This window comes from Podarcis cretensis (assembly GCF_951804945.1).
Source record: "Podarcis cretensis genome assembly, chromosome: 4".
NCBI classification, from domain to species: domain Eukaryota; kingdom Metazoa; phylum Chordata; class Lepidosauria; order Squamata; family Lacertidae; genus Podarcis; species Podarcis cretensis.
Genome location: NC_137173.1, coordinates 22,561,651 through 22,584,470, shown reverse-complemented (window position 1 = coordinate 22,584,470; position 22,820 = coordinate 22,561,651). Strand labels below are relative to the sequence as shown.

The window sequence follows — 22,820 nt, the reverse complement described above, 5'->3', positions numbered from 1 at the left end:
GGCAATTGAAAATCGCACGGATCCAATTTATACAATCTATATACCTTTTTCCTTTCTGGCAGATTTTCAGAGCAGCAGTAACACTTCTTGCATTCATGTAGAAGGTGTATCTTGAATTGCGATTGCGTTAGTGTTATTATGGGAGAAACGAATGTTCAGTGGGTGAAGGCAAGGGAGAAGCGCATCAGCTTACGAAAGACGGTGAATGGAAAACCTAGTTGCACAACCGTAGTAATAAATAGAGCCCAAATACGCAAGCATGTGTTAACAGGGCTTTATATAACAGAAGGTGGGATTATTTATTTATTAATTATTATTTTTTGCTTTTCTTCACTATACTTTGAGATGGCATTCTTAGGCAAAGTATACGTTTTTACATCGGTTTTTGTGTGTGGCCCTGCTGCCATTTTCCTAAAAGCCACCCCCATAACTGTGGAAACTGAAGAAAGAGAGAAAAGTTGTAGTCAGCTTTGTGCCTCAGCATCCTAGCAAGCAGTGCACATTCTGGGGCAAGCCAAGCCTGTACTGAAGGGAAGGACTCCACTTGAACCGGGATGGTAACCCACTGTTGGCGCTGAAAACAGAAAAGGTGGCAGAGCAGCTGTTAAACTGAAGGGAGGGGGTAAAACTGGCAAGAGCTGAGGAGGCTCCATTCGGAATGAATCTCACCCCCGGAGATGAATTTTAAATGCGGGTGGCATAGAACTAGGCTTGTGAGTGCAGGAGCACAGCATAGCAATTCACAGAGGCCAAAGCACCGCACTTGAAGAGAGAGGATGGTCTTCAAGTGTTTATATGCTAATGCCTCTGAGGCGGGGTGATGAACTGGACTGCTTGGTATTAGAGGCTGGCATTGATAGAATAGAGATGATGGATACTTGGTGGAACAGAGAGAACCAATGGAACATACCGTAGTTATCTCTGGATATAAACTCTGTAGGAAAAACAGAGAAGGACGTCCCAAAGCTGGTGTCGTTCTGGATGTCCAAGAGAGCGTTGAGTCCAGCAAGCAAGGAAACCCAAAAGGGGCAGAATTCTGATAATCAAAAGATAGCTGAGAGATAGCAGTCCTGCTTCTTAAGAGTCAGAGATTTCTGCTTCAGCATTGTAGATGGGGATCACATCGTTCAAATAACATGCCTTTCTTAAAAGACCCCCTTTGGCCTGTGGTTGTAGGGTATGTTACACTTAAGTGCTCTATGCGGCTGCCATCTTGATTAATAAAAATGGCTTCAATTAATCATATATGTCAGACCAGGGTAGTTTGGATGCCAGGAATATCTGACTGGCATGTATGGTTACACTTCCATGGGAAGCTTATGTAAGGTCCTTGCCTGTGGTCATCTTCACCATTACGTTTTAATGGGTCCTCACAGTGTTATGGATCAGTTTTACCAGTTTCATAATAAGTTGCTAAAAAATGGCACATTTCTGGGGCAGGATCATTTTGCTTTTGTTCACTTTCTCACTTGCCTTTTGATTTTAAACAAGATTAGATGAGCTCTCCTATAGTGGTGTACTGCAAGAGAGTGCAGAACTGTGGGTGGTAACAATACCCTTTATTTTTGAATTTTATTTCAAAATTCAGAATAGTAGAGCATATATATTAATAATCACTTGTTATAATGAATTGGAATGAGGAAGTGATACTGGATTGTGGGAGACTATATGGCCACACTTCTGTAGTCAGTATGTCAAAAATTATGGGAGGAATTCAATGTCACACTGTTAGAACCAACTACCCTATCCCTCCTCATTTGCTGTTCAGAACATTCTCTTGCAACCCCCACTCCAGCCAATTTAATGCAGAATTGAAGTACTCCAGTTGCGTATGGACCTTGCCACGTATATATCATATTCAATACGGATGTTCCCTAAATAATCAAACAGCATGATAACATAATAAGAATATAGTGGTACCTTGGAAGTCAAACGAAGTCCGTTCCAGAAGTCTGTTCGATTTCCAAAACTTTTGGGAACCAATGTGCAGCTTCTGATTGGCTGCGGGAAGCTCCTGCAGCCAATTGGAGGCAGTGTGGTATAGTGGTTAAGAGTGGTAGATTCGTAATCTGGGGAACCGGGTTTGCGTCTCCGCTCCTCCACATGCAGCTGCTGGGTGACCTTGGGCCAGTCACACTTCTTTGAAGTCTCTCAGCCCCACTCACCTCACAGAGGGTTTGTTGTGGGGGTGGAGGGGAAAGGAGAATGTTAGCCACTTTGAGACTCCTTAAGGGGAGTGATAAAGCGGGATATCAAATCCAAACTCCTCCTCTTCTTCTGGAAGCTGTGGAAGTCGCATTGGACATTCGGGTTCCAAAGAACGTTCGCAAACCAGAACACTCACTTCCGGTTTTTGGAGCCAAAGCGTTCGACTACCAAGGCGTTTGAAAACCAAGGTAAGGCTGTAATGTGCCTCATCTTTATGCATTTTTTGTTCTTGTCAACGTTTTTCCATATGTGTACCCTGCCCTTCCACCCAGCAAGGCAGTGTTACTTGTGATCACCCACAACAACCCTGAGAGATTGGGCTGAGAGTTGGTGATTTGCTCAAGGTCATCGAGGAAGCTTCATAGCCAAGGAGGAATCCCTGATCAAAGTCCATCTTTGTCCACACTGACTAAATCTTCCTTTTCCTTCAGTTTTCAGAGAAAACAGATAGAGAGTACTACACTCTGGATGATATGTTTGTTTCCAAAGCGGCAACAGGCGAGCGAAGCGGCGAGGAAGAGGGAAGGCAAAGGAAACAAGCAATCCGTGAGCATCAACATCTTGCTGCACGCATGGAGAAGTGCCCTTACTGCTTTGGTAGCCCCGAACTTCCAAAACACTTGATTATTGCAATTGGTAACAAGGTAAGGAAGCAGCACAGCCTGTTCTGCGATGCAAATAGGAAGAAATAAAAGAGGGCTGTTTTCCATTCCATGGTTTTATGAGATTAAAAGTGAGATTGCTTCTTGTGACATGAATTATTGCCTTTGAATGTTCCCGGCCCTTCCAATTAGGAGGAAAGAGCCACTTCCTCAAGGGTGCGACTAAAATGATATGACTCTTGTCTTGAATGATCAAGTTAATCTTCTTCAGGACTTCAGATTTGCAGGTGACCTTGCTGCAATGATATGCAAGAGCTGAATATTTAGGTTGCATAAGGTGGGTAAATAATTTGGAGGCCAAGTCATGGTAAGAGAAAAAGGGTCATAGAGGGGATGTTGAAATTAGAAGCCAGAAAACATAATAAGGTCCACAAAGGCAAAGCAAAGTCATCCAGATTTCAGTAGCACTACAGACAGCAGTCACTGCCTTTTAAAATAAATTTTGGGTTAGTTGCAAAGAGCATATGGAAGTTTTTACTTGAGACCAACTTGCTGCAGTCCTGATGACATTGAACTATAGCTCCCATCATCATGACAATTGGCCGTGTTGACTGAGGCTGATGGGAGTTGTAGCCCTAAAACGTTAGGAGGACATTCTGTAGGTGTAGTGGTAAAGAGCGGTAGATTCATAATCTGGGGAACTGGGTTCGAGTCTCTGCTCCTCCACATGCAGCTGCTGGGTGACCTTGGGCTAGTCACACTTGTCTGAAGTCTCTCAGCCCCACTCACCTCATAGAGTGTTTGTTGTGGGGGAGGAAGGGAAAGGAGAATGTTAGCCGCTTTGAGACTCCTTCAGGTAGTGAAAAAGTGGGATATCAAATCCAAACTACTACTACTACTACTACTCTTCTTCTTCTTCTTCTTCTTCTTCTTCTTCTTCTTCTTGTTTTAGACTTTGCCCCACCCACCTCAAAAAACGTGCTAGAAGTATGTGTTTACTTCAACATTGTCATAGTTCAACAAGAATCATATTTCCTCAAGTTTATTGCCCCCAAAAAGTATTCTGACTTTGACCCATCTAGACTCTCTGGATGACCAAACATTAAGCTAAAATACATGCACAATTCAACAAAATGTAGATAAAAATAACCAGAAACAGACCACAGGATGAATGCTTAGCTCTGACCTCAGTAATGACTGGGCTAAAACTTAAAACACAAGAAAAGGAACAGTATATTCTGCTAATTCGGGCTCTTTAGCTTCCTCTCAGATATTCACATATACCCATTATCATTCACCATGTATCCCACAATATTCCCTTACTCATCTTCCTCTCCCCATCACTTCAGTTTTTAAATAGGTTACATAATTTGATGTCCATGTTTCCTAATGTTGTAAAACTGTTTTTTTTTTAAGTCAGCCAAATGCCTCCTTAAGCAGATGGCCATATGATCTCTTTAGACCGAGTTTATTTCAGCAGGAACAGCCGTCAGCCTTACCTCTAAATGCAGAGGTTTTAGAGCCTTGAGTATCTCACAACCTAGTGGGGAATATATGAGAGAAGACGCATCTTGTACAGAAACCCCTTTATTTGTTAGGTGTACTGGCTGTTGTTCTTGTGCCTGGTTTCTGACTCAGGGTTTTAAAGAGTAATGGGGAACTAATCTGTACCCAATGTTGGGATATATGTGGCTGACTAAAGGTGCATTCCTGGCCACTGCTCTGCAAGGCTTCCTGCGGTGGTAGGGCCGCCATCACATCTGCAATCTTGCTGAGCAAGTTGGCTGGGTGGAAGGGGGCAGGCAGATTTCTGCACCAGCCTGGGGCCATCATAGTGACTGGGACTGAACTGGGCTGACTCAGCCCCACCTGCTCCTGTCTGGGGGCTTTCTGGTGGCTTCTGTCAGCAAGGAACCTGCACATTCGGTGGGTTGAAGGGAGAGCTCTGCATGTGGAGTGATACTGGACTCATTCTGCAGGTGGAGGTCAGCAGGGCTGCCCAATCCAACCCTGTTCTCCCTTCCCCACAAAGGGAGTTTGGATTGTTCCATAGGTCTTTTTCATGGAAACAAATATGCAGAGACAGGCAAGCAGACAGGCAAGGAACTTTGGGATGCAGTGCATGGTCTAGAAGGGCAAGATTTTGGAGTTGGTAGACTCAGCGGAGGAACTGAAATGTGTAAAATACGATTAGTGTTCTGCATTGCTCTGTGCAGTGTATGTCAGAAAGAGATTCGTCTTCACAGGCATATCTCTGTTCAGCAAAGAGATCTGGGCATTCTCCCAGTGTCTTAAGATGAGGATGATTAACCTTTTTGGCTCCAAGGGCCACATTGCATTGCCACAACCTCTGACGGGTGCATGTCATGCTCAGAAAACAACATAGGAAATTTCCCTATGCTTATTAATTTTATGTGCTTGGAACTACCTACAGTAACTATATACTTTGCCCTGGTTCAGAGTATATAGTTACATAATGGCCTCATGCTCTCTCCCCCCTCCCCCAATTCTCTACTTCTCTAATACAGTTGTGTGGAGGAGATAAGAACCTTAAATATTTCAATAAACCACAGTTATAAACTGGGTTAATCTTAACCAGGCATAGGCAAACTCCGGCCCTCCAGATGCTTGGGACTACAATTCCCATCATCCCTGACCACTGGTCCTGTTAGCTAAGGATGATGGGAATTGTAGTCCCAAACATCTGGAGGGCTGGAGTTTGCCTATGCCTGATGAACTATGGGTTAGTTGAACCAATCCTGCTTCATAAACTTTGCTTTGAAGTTGACTTTCCCCCCAAATCAACTATAGTTAAGACTAAACACAGTTTGTCCTGGTTCAGATATAATACTTGGCTGCAGTTTGTCTAAAACAAAAGTTTGTCCTGGTTCAGATATAATACTTGGCTGCAGTTTGTCCTCTGCTATGCCAGAGGACAAGGGAAGGGAGGATCATGCAGAGGCAAGGCTCATTGCACTCCTTCCTAAGATGTGGTTTATTGCTTTGTCCAAATGAGGAAAAATACAAGTATAACCACTCATAGGAGAAGCATACACTGACTCAGGGTTGCATGAAATTGTGTTTGCGATTTTCTGTATGTGGTATAACGTCTTAGGTGGCATCTCTTTGATAATATCTGACATAGCATTCACTTTTTTAAAATTCCCTGCATCATAGAATAAAAGTGTTTCTACAGTATGTGTTAGCATATAATTGCCATAACAAAAGATTTTTATTTTTTTTGTACAGCAGAATAGACTAAGACCAAATACTGTCAGTGAGGATAAAGGCTTAAGCATTGAAGTGAGCTGTCTTAACAAATTGAGTTGCCTTGAATCTCTTGTATGAAATGCTGCTGGAGAATGATTATTTCGAGAGGCTTGCGTTGATGATGATGATTTTTCAGTAACAAACTTACAGAGAATAAAAGGCTTGCTCTGGAGGGCTTGCGATCTGTAAATCAGTAAAGAGACCAGAGCAGCAGGGAGCATAAAAGAGAGTAATTAATGTGATTATTTCAGTTACGTATACTGAGGTTTATAAATAGCATTGTTGGATCCATAAGAGAATGTTCCAGAATCTACCATGAGCAATACATTTATGAGGCCCAACCAAAACGTCACCAAAAAGTGGCATGCCCTTCAGTTCTCTGGAGTTTTTAACCATGGAAATTGTTAAACAAGGGTGGGGCTGGGGAGGCAAGGGAGGGAGAGTACAAAAATTAGGATGAATTTGTAGCCATGAATTTGTTAGGTTGTAGGCTCTGTTCCAAAGTGGAAGTTGCAGGAATAAGTCTCTACTAGGTGTTACAGGTATCAGGTTGCACACTGATTCTGCAATAAAGAAGAAATGGCTACTGTTTTTTAAGAGCACAGAATCTAACTTGTAACCCAGATCTGGCTTAGGTAGTGCAGGGTGTGGGACTAGGGGATTTGCGCCAGAGGCTTCATGGGGAAAAAATGGGGTTTAAAGTAAAAATCTTTCCCAGTCTGCATCTGTACTGGAATTATTTTCAGGTGTTTTGCTTGTTGTATCTTACACGCATTTGCCTCTCTGGGCTCCTTCAGAAGGAAGGATGGAACATAAAATAAATACATAGAAGCTTAAACCATCTTGTATTCCACCCCCCTCTCTCTAGGTCTACCTGTCATTGCCAAACTACCAATCTCTTACTGAAGGCCATTGCTTGATAGTTCCTATGCAGCACCACATTGCAGCCACTCTTCTAGATGAAGACATCTGGGAAGAAATCCAGGTGAGCAAAATCTAAGGCTTGATGTGACTTGTTGTGTGGATTCATATCTAAACACTGTTGATATAAACCAGCCAAACCTGGCACTTGTAGTCCTCTTAATTTCAAGGGGAAACATGTACCGTATTTTTCGCCCCATAGGACGCACTGGCCCAAAGGACACACCTAGTTTTTTCAGGGGGAAATAAAGAAATCCCCCCCCCCCCAGGTGCGGGGCTGGGGCGGGGGAAGCCCGAGCTTCCCCAGCCCCCAGAACAGCCTGCTATCCGCTAGCCGTGGGAGCGCTGCGCGAAGCCCGAAGCTTGGGGCGTGCTGAGCTCAGCGCGCCCAAAGCTTCTGGCTACCGGCAAGCTCTCCGCTAGCTGTGGGAGAGCTGCGTCTCCCATGGTTAGCGGATAGCTTCCTGAAGCCTGGAGAGCGAGAGGGGTCGGTGCGCACTGACCCCCCTCGCTCTCCAGGCTTCAGCGAAAGTCTGCATTTGCCCCATAGGACGCACACACATTTCCCCTTCATTTTTGGAGGGGAAAAAGTGCGTCCTATAGGGCGAAAAATACGGTAAGCATCTGCTTGCTCCTTCATTGTAATTGGTAGGAATTAGTGTTTTCTTTTTGGTGGGATTGTCCCTTTTGCTGTGAGAAGGGCAGGCTGCTGCTTGGGGGTGGGTGGAGAGGGGACTGTTATATGCAGCATGCTCCTTTCAGCTGTGATATGGTAGATTTATTCAGAGATGAGTTGCCTTCTCCATCATCTGTTGGAACAATACACAAGGGGCTTCTGAGTGCTTTGTTTGAAGACTTTGAATAGATGGGTTTTTTTTGGTAAAAAACCTGAAATCATTAAGAGAGTTATGGGAAGTTCATAGCTAACACTTAACTTTTTGCAACTGAGACTTTTTCAGTCTACAAATCAAGCATTCTGAATAAATGTTGTGAAGTATAAAAATAACACAAAGTGGGTGTATAAAGGTTAGCAACATTTAACATGTCAGTTTATCCGGCCCAAATAACCTGATTTGAAAGTAGAGAAACTTCAGTACAGTGGTACCTCGGGTTAAGTACTTAATTCGTTCCGGAGGTCCGTTCTTAACCTGAAGCACCACTTTAGCTAATGCGGCCTCCTGCTACCGCAGCCCGATTTCTGTTCTTATCCTGAAGCAAAATTCTTAACCTCAAGCACTATTTCTGGGTTAGCGGAGTCTGTAACCTGAAGCGTATGTAATCTGAAGCATATGTAACCCGAGGTACCACTGTACTGTTTGTTTGAATGAGTGTAGTACTTGCACATCTTTGCCAAGCATTGGCCGCATTAAATGGCTAATAAATCTACAAATTGGCATAAAAGAATATGGGGCCAGTTTATATCGAACAAGCTTGTGTACTTCAGACATAGAACAATCTCTAAGTGGGTCAAGCTGGGATGTGTCTGTGATGGTTTGGTCAGGTTAGACACCAAGCAAAAAAGAAAGAGGTTTACATTTTCCAGAGTTCTCATGCTGGTTCGCATACCTGGTGCGAGTCTCTGACACTGATCAGTCTAAAGTTGAGGTTAGTAAATTCAGACTACAACTTTGCCCTTGGTGCATCAAGAGTCTCCTTAATATACTACATGGAGATTTCTGGAGTCAAGCATACTTAAAACAAGAGTGAGCTGAGCTCCTTGGTAACAATTTATTCTCAAACCAGACATTAATGTTATTAAACTGAAAGCACATGGACAGTTTACATTTGAGGATAATGTTTATTTGGGAGGATTAATTGAGTGAGCAAGAGGTCATTCAAGTTTCTAGGATTTGGTCTCATGTAGGAGGCAAATGAAATTCAACAAAGAGCTAAATATAAACTCTTGGAATATCAATATAATGGGAAAGTGTAATTAAATATGCCTGGGAAATTCTGCAAAAATGCTTAGAAGATACCTTTATTCCACAAAGAGCATGTCTCCAGAGTAGCTTGGCTAATTATGGACCCACTAAATAAATAAAAGTCTTAACAGAGCTTTTATAATCACTGAGAAGATTCAGAGCTCTTTTAAATTTGTTTTCTGTTAACAAAATCTCTTTCATGCTCCCTTTCCCTTGCAACATGTTGAGGCATTTGTCATATCACATCTTTTTCTGCTCTCTATCCTTAAGACTGGCATGGCTTAATTATTCCAGTTCAGGCTAGAAACGTATAGGAATAGGAATAAGCATGAAAAACAAGCAAACCCCAAAATCATGCACTAAGTTTCAGTCACCCTCAATATTCCAGTAATACTCTGTAAATACCAAGTTAACAGTGTTGATAGCAAGCCTAGTCTGTCAGGGACCTCTTAAAACAAGCATAGTAAGTTTTGTTTTGTTTCTGAATTGCATGAACGTTATCTACCATGCCCATTTTAAGGAACTATAGGGAGCCATTATGTTGTCTAATAGATTTAAATTACTCTGGTTACATCAGAAGTGTACGTGGGATTTTTATTTTTTTTACCTTATATAGAACAATTTGTGTATTTCTTACAGCCAGCCAGCCAAAAATACAAAATGCAGAATCGCACCCTCAATAAAAACCAGTCAAAATAAAATAAAATGATATGCTAAGAATTGACAACCATAAGAAGTCTTAAAGATACGTTTTCAAATTTTCACCATCTGTGAAGATGTTTGTTCTGCCAAAAATGCTAAAGAGGCTCTCTAAAGACAAACCTGGAAACAGTCTCATAAGAGGATGATTTATATATTATTTGACCCACCTGATAAAAAACAACTTAAGGTAAAATAACATATGAAGTTACAGATAGGTAGCCGTGTTGGTCTGCCATAGTCAAAACAAAATAAAAAAATTCCTTCCAGTAGCAGTAGTGTATCTGAAGAAGTGTGCATGCACACGAAAGCTCATACCAAGAACTAACTTTGTTGGTCTTTAAGGTGCTACTGGAAGGAATTTTTTTATTTTGTTATAACATATGAAGGTGATTACAGGGGCAATACCTGCTTTTAAAAGGAACACTGGCAAATCTGCCATCCAAATGCTGATCAGTAACATAGATCTTCTTTGCTTAAGTATTGATTTTATAAAAAGCAAACAGAGTTTAGGGGCAGACAGATGCAGACCTTGAGGCCATGGGCCCTGTAATCCCCCAGGCTAGCACACGTAGCTCTCATACATCTTAAATGGCTTTAAAAGGTTGTTAGATAAATTGATGGGGAATAAGTCTACCAGTGGTTGATAGCCATTGCATCCAGTATTAAAGGCAATATGAACGCCAAATGCTGGTCATAAGCAGGAGAGTGATGGCTCATGTCCTCCTTGCTGGCTTTCCATGGGCATCTAGTTGGTGACTGCATGAACATAATAGTGGTCTAGTAGGTGGGCCTTTGGTCTGGTCCAGCAGGGCTGTTCTTACGTTCTTAAGTCTGTATATTTTGTTTTCTGTTGTCCTATTAATTGAAAAGTAACATCACAGTTTCCCCACCATTAACTCATTCTTACATGAGTCTTTCTTGCTCTGTGCATGTATTCAATGAAATGATTCCCTTGAAATGCCAAGGCTTGAAACGGATTAGGCCCCCGAAATGGACTTTGGACATGCCTGTACTATGGGATATAAAAACTCATGTCAATATCTTGACGTAAGCTCAGTTGATTGCTTAAAATGAGAGGCCGTTTTGCTTAGGATCAAGTGTATCTCCATAGGCCATGCTTGGCACAAGCGTGCTGATCTCAAGGGAAATGGGAGGAAAACAGGAAAATGGAAGATTGCAGCACCAATCCCTCTTACCTAGTTGTGAAAATGCACAGTTGTCTCTCAGCATCTTCCAGCTATAAAATTTTGTCAAGATACGGCACTTCTATTTAAAAGAATATATGTAGCAAGTTAATTATGTATTGCACAGGGAAGGGGAGATGTTGTTTAGACCAACTAGAATTTGAAAAGCAAATTTAGGTTGTTTAACAAAAGCTTACAAGTTTAGAGACAACCACCTAGTAAGTTGCCTTATTTTTTTAATAAGACCGTTGGTCCATTTAGTTCAGTGCTGACTGGCAGTGCTCCAGAGCTTCAGATGCCAGGAATTGAATCTAGAGCCTTGTGCATTCAAAGCAAGTGCCCTACCACTGATTTACTGCCTTCTTGAAGCTTTTTAAATTACCTTAGTAGCTGTAGTGGCAGCGGCAAAAGAGCATTTCCCCCATTTAATTTGCTTTGAAAAATCCAAAATATCATTGGTAGAATGGGTGCTAGTGGAAGTGACAGGCAGTAATGTGTCAGCTGTTGAATTAATTCTTAGTTTCCGCAACTAGAAGAGGATAATGAACAGTTCCGCTTACTGATGTGTGATTCTTGAAAATGCTGGCCAGGGGGTTGTTTCAATTTAATTTGCATTTAAATGTCATGGCTTCTCGGACATCCTGGTGCCAATATTTTTGCTTGATAGCCGTTAGCCTGCCTTCACAGCCTTTGCTTGGCTGCTTCATAGCAATCTTGAGGCAGATGTGCTTTTTCGGGGAGAAATGTAAACTGTAAGGCAAAGTCAGAGATGGAAACTTCATGTGCTCTTCCTTTAGATATTCTCTAAATAAATTTTGCAGAGAACTTCCTTTGATCTCACAAGTGCTATAAACTTTTGCCCCCACCCCAGCTATTGTTTTAAACGTGCACCACTGCACAACAGAACCAAGTGCTATTTGGCAAGAGAGTTGGGAAATACCATTCTAGTTTGGGAAATGTTTCCATAACTTGACCCTGTGGCTCTGAAAGACCTAGTAACTCAAAAGTCTCATTCTTTAAATGAAGTAAAAGCTCGACCCTGACAATAAATGTCTATGCTATTCTACCAAGGGTCAGAAGCACAGGATTCCTAGCATGCCAGAAGATGACCACAAACTAATATTTCTGCGCCATTGAGTACCCCATTCTCCCATGTGCCATGGTGGTTTCTGGTACTGCATGAATGTGCTGGATAACTCATCCGGTTGCCCATCCCCACTGAAGCAGGTGATATGAAAGATTTTTCTTCGAGACCCTGGAGGACTCTTACCAGTCAGAGTCACTTAGTATAAAGCACCATAATGTGTTCATTATAGTTTTTAGGGAGAGGGCTGTGCAACCATCTTCAATTGTCAAATGTGTGAATTAGGCAACAACTTTGATTTCTCCAGGAAAGAAGAGCATATTTCTTTTGATTTATGGATGTGTGCATTGGTGTGCATCATTTGGTCTTGTGATAAACGAATGCCATTGCTTTCACATGTTTTCCACGACTGTTTAGAACGACAAAACATCGAAAGCAAATATGCAGTTTTGTTTGGAAATGTAGCACAAGGGAGTTTATTTCCAGTGTGGCCCATGAAGATAATGAGCTTGTAAAATGAAATGTGAATTCTGTGATTTATGGCCCTGGCACATTTCAAATGCTCAGTCAGCTTAAGTTACGTCAGGCTTGTGGTTTCCAACTTGTTATAATTTCATATGAGCTCAATTTGAAACAAGTTCTTGGCACCTGCCTCCTCTTGCCGGATGCCGTCACACCATTTCAGGTTTGGGTACCAAAATCATCTCTCATTTATTGGAAATCTAGACTGTGATTTCTACCTTATCTGTTTGTTTTAAAACATGCCACCTTCTAGGCACCACTCAAGATAGAAACTGATCTACTCCATGATCAGTTGTGACATTCTATCCTATAGAGGAAAATGAGTGAGTATACACACAGGTCAAGTCTGTTACAGTAACAGGTTGGGTAAACTTCAGCACAATGGAGATGAGAGACCCAAGATTGCTTTTCTTTAAGGAAATATTAGTATCTGGCTTAAAGGTCAATCATGCCTGATGAAAATGTCACTTTTTGATAAATTGTGTAATTGGAAGGAAGAGTGGAAGGATGGTGGCATTTGGAGTCTATGCAAGTCAAGGTATTAACTTTTGAGGAAATGAAACTCTGAGGCCTCCCGTGGTTTCTGCCTCCATTTATGATGCCCTCCAATTTTTTGAACTTCAGTGCGCCTTTCATTTGACAGAAAACAACACCTACAGTTGCCATTATGCATGTAGTATAAATATTTAAAATTACTCATCATGTTCCAGTGTTGAGCTCATTTTATTTTGAATGCAATGTGACATTAACCTATGAAAGTTTGACTTCTCAGTAATGCCAGATACTTAACCGCAGCTGTTGCTTAACACTTCTGTGATTGAAAATTATGCGTATTTTGACTCTTCTTTCTCCATTGCCTCTCTTTTTTTTTTTACAGATATTCAGGAAAGCTTTGGTGAAGATGTTTGAAGCTCAAGAGTTGGATTGTGTTTTCCTTGAGACAAACTTAAATTTAAAGAAGCGATACCACATGGTATATGAATGCATCCCCCTCCCAAAGGAAGTGGGTGATATGGCTCCCATCTACTTCAAGGTATCTACAAACTTTCCAGTTTCCTCAGTTTTGCGTTTTGATCATACCACTTTTGTTTTTTAAACTGAACTAAATTGGCAGTTTTGTTTTTTTAAACTGAACTAAAGTTGGCTGTGTGAAGCTCAAAAAAGTAAATAGATTCCCTAAAAAAATACATCAGATTAACTTAACTCCCCTTCTTCAAGTGAAATTTATTTCACTTCTTTAGGTTTCCCAAACTATTTGTTTGAGCAAAACTGGAAGTACAGAAAATAGGCTTCTGAAGGAAACAGGTATTGTTGTATCATATTAATCCTGATGTGCAGATTGGATAGCTCACTATGGCCCCTGAGTTGGCAGCATGAACAGGCCAGGGTTTTTTAAAAACCAGATTTTCCAACTGTACAAACTCCCTACTGAACACCCCACACTAAAAATAATGGAGCTGAGGGAGCCGTACGAACACAAAGCATGCTTTGCTCCTTACTTATGCCCTTTCTCAGTGGCAGTTCCTTCGTGGGAGCCAGGAGCTAATTCAGTCATGAATCTGCCTGAATTCAGTTAACTGACAGGTGCAAAACCAGGCATACTTTTGAGGGTATTTATATGGATGCGATAAAGCATCTCCTGCCCAAAGATGAAGATGAAGGAAAAGAAGTTCTGGTCAAAAAGACAAAGGTATTTTCATACGTTTTGGGCAGTTTGCTTTAAGTAACGGGGGCTGAGCACATTCTGCCATTAAATCGTTTGTGAACTTCAGGTGAAGGGTAGTTTATATATTCAATAAATAATAATAACCATCTGTGTACATGCTGTCTCTTGACACTGTCTGCCATTTTAAGTGCTTAATAAACACAGGCACTAAATGTGTCTAATTCGCCGCTGCCCCAAAGGCAAGGATAGAAGTTGCCAATGTAAGTGATCTGTATGTGCTGGATGTGGAGTTACTTTTGTGTGTGTGTGTTTGTCTTATTTTGTTTTTTGGCTGAGGAGCTGTGCTGTTTATCTGACAATATTGTTTTCAACAGGGCTGTTTTGGATGCAGCTTCTGCTCACAGCACTATATGGATATAACGGGGCTGGGCCTCAGTGTAATAGGTTTTCCCCTCAACAGTTAAAGTGAGCAATCAACATGTGATCTCCGTTGCTCTTCCACTTGCAGCAGAACAAGGCAGGCAGAGAAGAGGGAAGGACCACGTCCAAGTGGTAGAGCAGGAGTTTTGCATCCAGAAGATCCCATGTTCAATCTTGGCATCTCCTGGGAATTGATCCTGCCTGGAATCCTGGACAGCTGATACCAGTCAGTGTAGACCGTTTTGAGCTGGATATAGCAATAAGCTGACTCAATACAAGGCAGCTTCCATATTTCACTGCATCTAGAGGAGTATAGGGCAGCACTCTTAACATAGAAGCTCTGCTGAGTGTCTGAACATGGTTTAGACTTGGAACTATTTAGATAGCGTTTTGTGGCAGTAGCGACTTAAAATATATGTATGCTAGATTTTAATTAACATTGGCAACAAAAGCATGACCTTTACCTTTGGTTTTTCTTATGTACAAAAAAGAGCCAATATAACTTAATTAATTCCTGTGGCCTTTTTAATTTGGCAAGCTGAAAATTCTCATTTCAAGGTAATTGTACCAGGCCCAAGTTAGACCGCAGTTGTGAAGCTATAAAAAGTGAAAGGCACTGAATAAAATTAGTCTAAAATCAGTCTTCATTATGCATTAATGCATGTAAATTGAATTCTACAAATTGGAGAAATGTCACGAAGTTAGTTTCTGGCATTATAAAATTAATATTCGTTCTTGAAATTATGCAGTATTCTAACTGCTTTTTATTTATTTATTACAAATCAAGTTCTACTTTATGGCATATGGTGTCATTCTGAAAGTGTTTCATATGTTGTTGCAATATTTTTTCAGAAAGCCATAATGGAGTCTGATGAAGAATGGTCCATGAATAAAAAGCTGATTGATCTATCTTCAAAAGATGTTCGCAAGTCGGTATGTATTGAAGCTTGTCCCTTATAACATGTGGCCAGTTGTTATTTTTTGTTCTCATTTTCAAAAAAAGGTTTTAAAAGATGCAGGTTTTAAAAGACACAGAACAGTTAAAGTACAGTTTATGTAAGACGTGAGGTTTTAGTTCACGAGTCAAATACCGTTGCAGTGGTGTTAATACAAAGATCTTCTGCTGGAGTTCTGAAAGTTAAAATGGATAAATTGACGCCAGTAACGCAAACCTTTTAAATATTACTCCTGGTTTTTCAAGGCACTAGCTGTCATGGCTGAGGGTTTCGTATTAATGTTTCAACTCAAGTATCAGAATGTCTAGGGCTGCAATCCTAAACACACTTGCTAGGGTATAAGCCCCGCTGACTCAGCAGGAATTACTTTGGAATAAGTGTGTATAGGATCACACTGCATAGCCTGCCCTTATGTAACAATGGCTTACGGAAATGGTTGTCTTTGCTTGGCGTCAATGCAGCCTCCTTTCCAATCAACAAGATGGTTTATATCCTTCTCAAGGGCTGGGGCAAGAGGCAAAGTTCTGAAATCTATAGACTTCTTTTCACAAGGACGGCTGCTGAATATAGTTTGTCGTGCAGAAAGGCTGCTGGAAGTTGTAGTTCAGGCATAGGCAAACTCCGGCCCTCCAGATGTTTGGGACTACAATTCCCATCATCCTTAGCTAACAGGACCAGTGGTCAGGGATGATGGGAATTGTACTGTTTATCTTGCTCTTGCTCCCGGTTTTCTGCCTATTTCCTGGTCCTTATTCAGGGCACCTGATGGTTCATTGCCTCTCAATATTAGTCTTCATGTGTCCTTTTCAGTGACAGTGTGGACCATATTCACATTTCAGGGTTAGTAGAAGGGTCATAATCACTTGATGCTTCCCCAGAGGGAATTCTAGTGTATAGAGTTTTATTTACTGCTACTCTTTGGTTTACATTTATCCTTTTTTTAATTGGACCTTTTCTCAGCAGAAGAAAACTGTGTGCGCTACGACGGCATATTTAAAATCCATAAAAAAGCATGAGGAATTGTTAGTAAATTATTATTATTCCTGTTCAGGGAAGTTTTTAATGTTTGATGTTTTATTTTATCCTTAATATTTTGTTGGAAGCTGCCCAGAGTGGCTGGGGAAACCCAGCCAAATGGGCGGGGTATAAATAATAAAGTACAGTGGAACCTCTACCTGCGACCATAATCCATTCCGGAGGTCCGTCCGGAAGTGGAAATGGGTTGCTGGGAGAGGCGCCGTTGTGCGCAGGCGTGGTTGGTGATTGCTCGCTTCTGCGCATGTGCAAACGGCGATCGCCACTCCTATGCGTGCGTGAACGGTGGCAAACCCATCAGTTACTTCCGGGTTTGCTGCGGATATTGGGCAAAATGGACGCAAGCGGAGGTGGACGTAAGAAGAGGTCTGACTGTATTATTATTAGTAGTAAAGGGACATTGTGTTTGTGTCCAGTTTGCACGTCGTGGTAAGCCAAACTATGGCTTATTGGGACAGCAAGACAAACTTGCTGTCTCCTGGGGGAAGATCATGCAGCCGTTTTGCTCCTTCTTACTTCAACGCTCTGTGGCTCTGACCTAAGCCAAAGTGTGCCTTGGTGTGTTTTCCAAACGCGAGCTGTAGCCAAGGTTTGTAGTTAGTGAGGAGGGAACTTAACCATGAGTTCCTGACCCTGATATCTTATTGACATGTTTCTGCCCTTCATAGTTCAGTTCCTTGCAGTTCAGGGTTTAAGAATTGTGTGTGTATGTGTTGATTTTTGCTTCATCACCCTCCAAGATATGTCTAAATGAGCTGGTTGTCAGTTTTTAAGCTTCAAAAGACAGCCCCATGAACTGTCTTTCCTTTGCATGAAATAATGAATGGCCTCTCTGTCTTTTTAGGTTCCGAAAGGTTTGCCTTATTTCTCCGTAGACTTCGGCCTACAAGGGGGCTTTGCTCACGTCGTTGAAGATCATCGCAAGTTCCCCCTTTATTTTGGAAAGGTATTTATTATGTCACCTGTTCAAAGAGGCTGATGTGGGAGACCCTCCTGCACGCTCCATTCTGAGAAGCTCACTGCGTACATTAGCAAAGTTGAATATACATGGCAGTTTTATTACTGTGTGCTTTAGAACATCCCAGGGACATGAAGAACGTTTGTTATCTCAGGGTTTGTGTAATTAGCCATTCTATATGATGTTGAGATCTTACCATTCAAAGCGAGAGTTGTAATAAATGTTTGCCTGGAGGTAAAGGACTAATTTTTTTTAGCAGGATCAATATTGTGAGTGGAGAGAGAGAGAGAGAGAGAGAGAGAGAGAGAGAGAGATTGAGAGAGAGAGACTCAATAATGGATTTAGGGAATAACTTAATCTTCTTTCCCCCCACAAACAGAATTCCTAATGCTGTGGGTAGATTTGCAGGGGATGTGGCTGTCAGTTTAAATCTCCTGTTCCCACTCCACCCCCGTAGTCCTTAAAGGAAGTAGTTTGCATAGAGCACATGTGGGTGAGTCACTTGTTAAAATGCAGACCTGGAATGACTCCCCCAACCAATCCAATTGTACTTTGTAGTCCTTGTTTTGAACAGGTGTGAGTTTCCAAGGTTAATTAAGAGCAGTAATATTCTTCTCTGTTTGTCCTGCTTTAAAAGGAAATAATTGGCGGCATGCTGGATTTGGAGCCCAGGCTGTGGAGAAAGGGACTGCGAGAAAACTTTGAGGACCAGAGGAAGAAGGTGTTGCATTTTGCTCAGAGGTGGAAACCGTACGATTTCACCAAAAGCAAAGAATGAAGCTTTGACGATGCAGTACCTGCCAACAGACCATCAAGATCCATAAAATCAATCCATTTTATAGAAAGGCATGTGTTAAGGATGACAGGATGTTTTCTACATTCCTAGTGAACACTTTTAGGGGGGGAAATATATTTTAAAAAAACGCAGTTCATACATTTAATTTGAGTTATTTACAAGGCAAATTGATTTCAACACAATGTCATTTATTTATATTTAATGCCTCATATTTTCTGCTGTGTGCTCTTTTTCTTAAAGCCCTTTTCATAATACCTTGTTTAAATCATGGCCTCTGGGAGGTGCTGTCAGATGCACACTGTGCACTTAAAAAGAAAATTGATTTATTGACATTTAAACGTCAAAGAGAGAAAATATCTCTAAAACTGGCTAAACAGTATTAAAGACTACTTAGGCAAATACCTTTCTCAACAGCCTTGTGAAAATGGAAATGCCAGTATTCTCCCAAAGAGAGAGTGACTAGGTAGAGAATTGAGCTTGGCAGGAATCTTGAGACAAGATGATTCACTCTCCTGTTGAAGTCCAGCAACTAACAGTTTTTCAGTTAAGCAACAAAATAAAGGTTTGGAACAAAGTAAACTGGAAAGGGTAAAGCATGACTTAGGTCATTTCTGCAGGAAGGGAATTTCTGCCTTGCAACTGGATTAATATTTCAAATGGCACAGTGGCGTGGAGGAATCCCAGGAAAGGTACATAGATGGTCCAGAAATCTGTGTTTGATAATATTCAGATAGTGGAAATTGAATAGGGGACGTGGGTTGCGCTGTGGTCTAAAGCACTGAGCCTCTTGGGGTTGCCAATCGGAAGGTCAGCAGTTCGAATTTGCGCAATGGGATGAGCTCCCACTGCTCTGTCCCAGCTTTTGCCAACCTAACAGTTCGAAAGCACACCAGTGCAAGTAGATAAATAGGTACCGCTGTGGCATAAAGGTAAACAGTGTAGGATACTTTTGTCACATGGGCACACAGTATATTAGCTCTGCTCTCATGATGGAAATGCATTCGCAGGTCATGTCAAAACAAGGATCTGAACCCATTTTGTTTATGGTTTTGGCTGTAACACATTCCCTTTCCTGTGGAGTAGAATGGCTTGTTCAGATTTGGGTGGTTAAAGGAAAGTACTTGTAAAGTTTACAGGAATTTAAGCTGGGTTGGGGAAACTCCTTGGGGAAGTCACAACACTGCCAAAAACTGAATTACACTTGTGCTTAGAATACCTTGGTTATTCTGCTGCAAACCACGGTAGACTATAGCTATAGCTCACATGTGCACTGCACACAAGTTACTACTTCATGATTCTTGGGATCTCAGAAAACTGGATCAGCTACTTTGAAAGTGCCCAGTCTCCAAATTCGTGCCATGGACTGGTTGGACATAGAGGAATGGTGGGAGGAACCAGCTTGGAAACCACCAAGGGAGAGGTTGGCTGCACACAGGCAAAGTCTCCTCTGCTTGGAAAAAGCCCTGGAGTGGGGGGAACTTAGACGGCTGTGGGGAGGTGGGGACTTTCAGTATTGGCAACTGATTCAAGGGGCCAGACCTACCAGGGATGAGCTGCTATGCTCATTGGGCCTGACACTGCATCAAGTCTGTGAAGATGGTGATTTTGCTAATAAAGAGTTAACTCAGACTTTGAATGGTGTGATTTACTTCTGGCTCGCTCTTTGACAATGACACATCCATGTGATGATTTCTTTTTTCATGGAAAATAGTGCATGGAGCCAAGTACTGTATTCTAAATTGATGACTTGCCGTTAGCCAACATGATGCCTTTGAGATGTTGTGAGCTACAACATCCATCATCCCTGACCATGGTGGCTGAGGCTGATGGGAATTCTAGTCCACCAGGAGGGCACCATGTGGACTACCCCTGCATTGTATGGAAGTCCCCATTACTTTGGAAGCTAAAGCAGCAGGAGACCCAGCAGACAACATACCTATTCAGGAATCTGAACCTCTCCTGTCTTAAGCAGAGATAACCAATGCCTGCAGGTCTAACAGATTAATTACTGGACATTCCTTCTCGGTCTGCCAGGGGAAAGTGAGGTTCAAAGGACAAGAAAGGAGATTTCAGCCTTTGGAGAAACTTCCTGATAGTGCAAGGTGCTCAACAGTGGAATATACTGGGGTGGGTTTGCCATAATAGATAAGGAGAAAGAAAAAGAAGGCACCTTTTATCATATGTGGTGGACGTGTCCTAAGGTTAAGGACTTCTGGGAAAAGATTTATAATTAGTCAAAAAAAATGTTGAAAAATACATTTGTTAAGAAACCAGAAGCCTTTTTACTTGGAATAATAGGATTAGGTAAAGGTAAAGGGACCCCTGACTGTTAGGTCCAGTCGTGACCGACTCTGGGGTTGTGGCGCTCATCTCTCTTTATTGGCTGAGGGAGCCGGCTTACAGCTTCCGGTCATGTGGCCAGCATGACTTAGCTGCTTCTGGCGAACCAGAGCAGCACACGGAAACGCCGTTTACCTTCCCATTGGAGCGGGACCTATTTATCTACTTGCACTTTGAAGTGCTTTCGAACTGCTAGGTTGGCAGGAGCAGGGACCGAGCAACGGGAGCTCACCCTGTCGCGGGGATTCGAACCCCCGACCTTCTGATCGGCACGTTCTAGGCTCTGTGGTTTTGGAATTGCCCCAAAAAGATGTTAGATTATTTTTGTATGCCACTTAACAGCGGCAAGACTGCTATTAGCAAAAAATTGGAAGTCCCAAGAAATACCAACGGTAGAAGAATGGCAGATGAAGATGTTGAAGTTTTTGGAGTTGTATTAGAAAGAGAATTTTGGAGAACTGTAACAAAGGTGTTACAATTAAATTCAGTTAGGGGGGAATCAAGGAAGTCTGACTACAATGAAAGTTAACTTGGATTCTAGAAGTAATGACTTTTTTTCCCTTTTAGTATTGTAAGATGATTTGTTTTGTGTTTTTTACATGTTATAATTGTTATAAATGTGGAAAATCAATAAAAAAAATTGAAAGAGGAAAACATAATGGATAAGGAGAAGTTGTGTGACCACCTGTCAGAGATGTCATAGTGCAGAATTTCTTGCATCAACAGGGTTGTACAAGATTACCTTTGAGGTTCCTCCCCATTCTAAGCCTAAACTTTCAGCACAGGACTCCATCATGCACACTATAAATTCTCCCTCCTTGGCTGTATCTGCATTAAACGATCATCTGGGCTCAAATACAGTTCAACACCCACTTGCATTAAGTTTGCCAACTATCTGACTTCTGTCTTCCCGTTGGCTTACTGGGTGGCTCCAGAGGTTAAAGGAGAAAGGTATCTCCTTTTGTTTGCTTTGTTAGACAATGCAAAATACATTTCATTTATATGGTGAGAATGTTAAAGTATGCACTTGACTAGGAGAGCCTTGGCTGCTGTTAAGGGGCAAGAGTCCAGCCAAAGCAAATATAAACTTTCCAAGTCATGCTATACTGGGAGTCGCTTGGCCCGGTCATTTAAAAACCCTGGAATTTCCAGCTGAAATGAAAAGCTGAAACTAGAGCATTGCCCCTGAGGGAGAGAATCTGGGATTTTTTTTTCTTTTTTAAGTGACCAAGATAAGTATCAGAAACTGGTCAGACAAAAAGAGGCAGCTCCTTGGATATTTGCAGTGTTAGTTGTCCTATGCAAGGGAAAAGAACTGCAGCCGTTATTCCCATGATAGTCTTTGTGGCTCCTTTTGCAGTACTGAAGGAGGCAAGCAGTATTGTTAGCTCGCTTCCCTTCACAATCGGGCTTGTAAGAGGCTCCTGCAAATAGCATGCTTGGTGCCTTGGGAGATGGCGTGGAATTTATTTCAAGGTTTTCAAAGAACACATTAAGCTGACTTGCCTGAAGCAGACCTATGCTTGTATACTCCAGCAGCAGTTCTCTGGCAAAGATGCTTTTCCCAGTCCTGCAGCTGGATTCGCACCCCACCCCCCCCTTAGCTGGAGAAGCTGATGTTTGAACCCTACACTTGCTTGCAAACTCTGCTCTCCCACTGTGCTATGGCCTCCACTTTCGGAGGCTTTGCGTCTTACTTGGATAGGCTTCTCATTCTGAAATTGCACAGACTTTTGACTCTATATTAAATTAGTCCTTTGTGGGGCGTATAACTGCATCTTGTCACACATGATCTGTACATATACGCAGCACATACTGATTCTTGTAGCATTTCTCTCTTCAGACCCAGACAGCAGCACGTTGAATTTCTGCATTGAGACTTCAGTGTCTGTAGTGGCAACCTAGTAGAGAATGCATTACTGAGGAGTAAATGGGCATTTCTGGAAAACTGCCTGGGGGTTACAACTCGCGCAGGATGTGGCAGCCAAGGCAGGTGCTCCTCCTAGTCACTTGCAAATAATGCCAACTTTAAAAGTTTCATTGGCTGCCTGTGATACTTCAGGCCCAATTCAAGGTACTTCTATAACAGCACAGAGTGTGTGCCTCAGACAGCTTGGGTCTCAAATATCTGAAAGAATGTTGCCCACCGCCCATACCAAGCTGCAGAGACAACACTCTTGGTGGCCACCTGTGGAGCGAGATTTGCAATGCAGGGGTCTGGAGAAGGGCTTTCT

The 22,820-nt window shown here is 42.0% G+C and overlaps 1 protein-coding gene across 1 annotated transcript in view; it reads left to right on the top strand.

Moving 5' to 3' along the window:
• The window catches only part of CWF19L2 (CWF19 like cell cycle control factor 2), a 73,287-nt gene extending 53,414 nt beyond the window's left edge, over positions 1-19,873 (top strand). The window contains exons 13-18 of the mRNA XM_079973525.1: positions 2,640-2,852; positions 6,949-7,065; positions 13,293-13,448; positions 15,354-15,434; positions 17,337-17,438; positions 18,088-19,873. Coding sequence (XP_079829651.1) covers positions 2,640-2,852; positions 6,949-7,065; positions 13,293-13,448; positions 15,354-15,434; positions 17,337-17,438; positions 18,088-18,228 — 810 coding nt within the window. The 3' untranslated portion in view covers positions 18,229-19,873. The remainder of the gene's footprint in view (positions 1-2,639; positions 2,853-6,948; positions 7,066-13,292; positions 13,449-15,353; positions 15,435-17,336; positions 17,439-18,087) is intronic.
• The last annotated feature ends 2,947 nt before the right edge of the window (positions 19,874-22,820 follow it).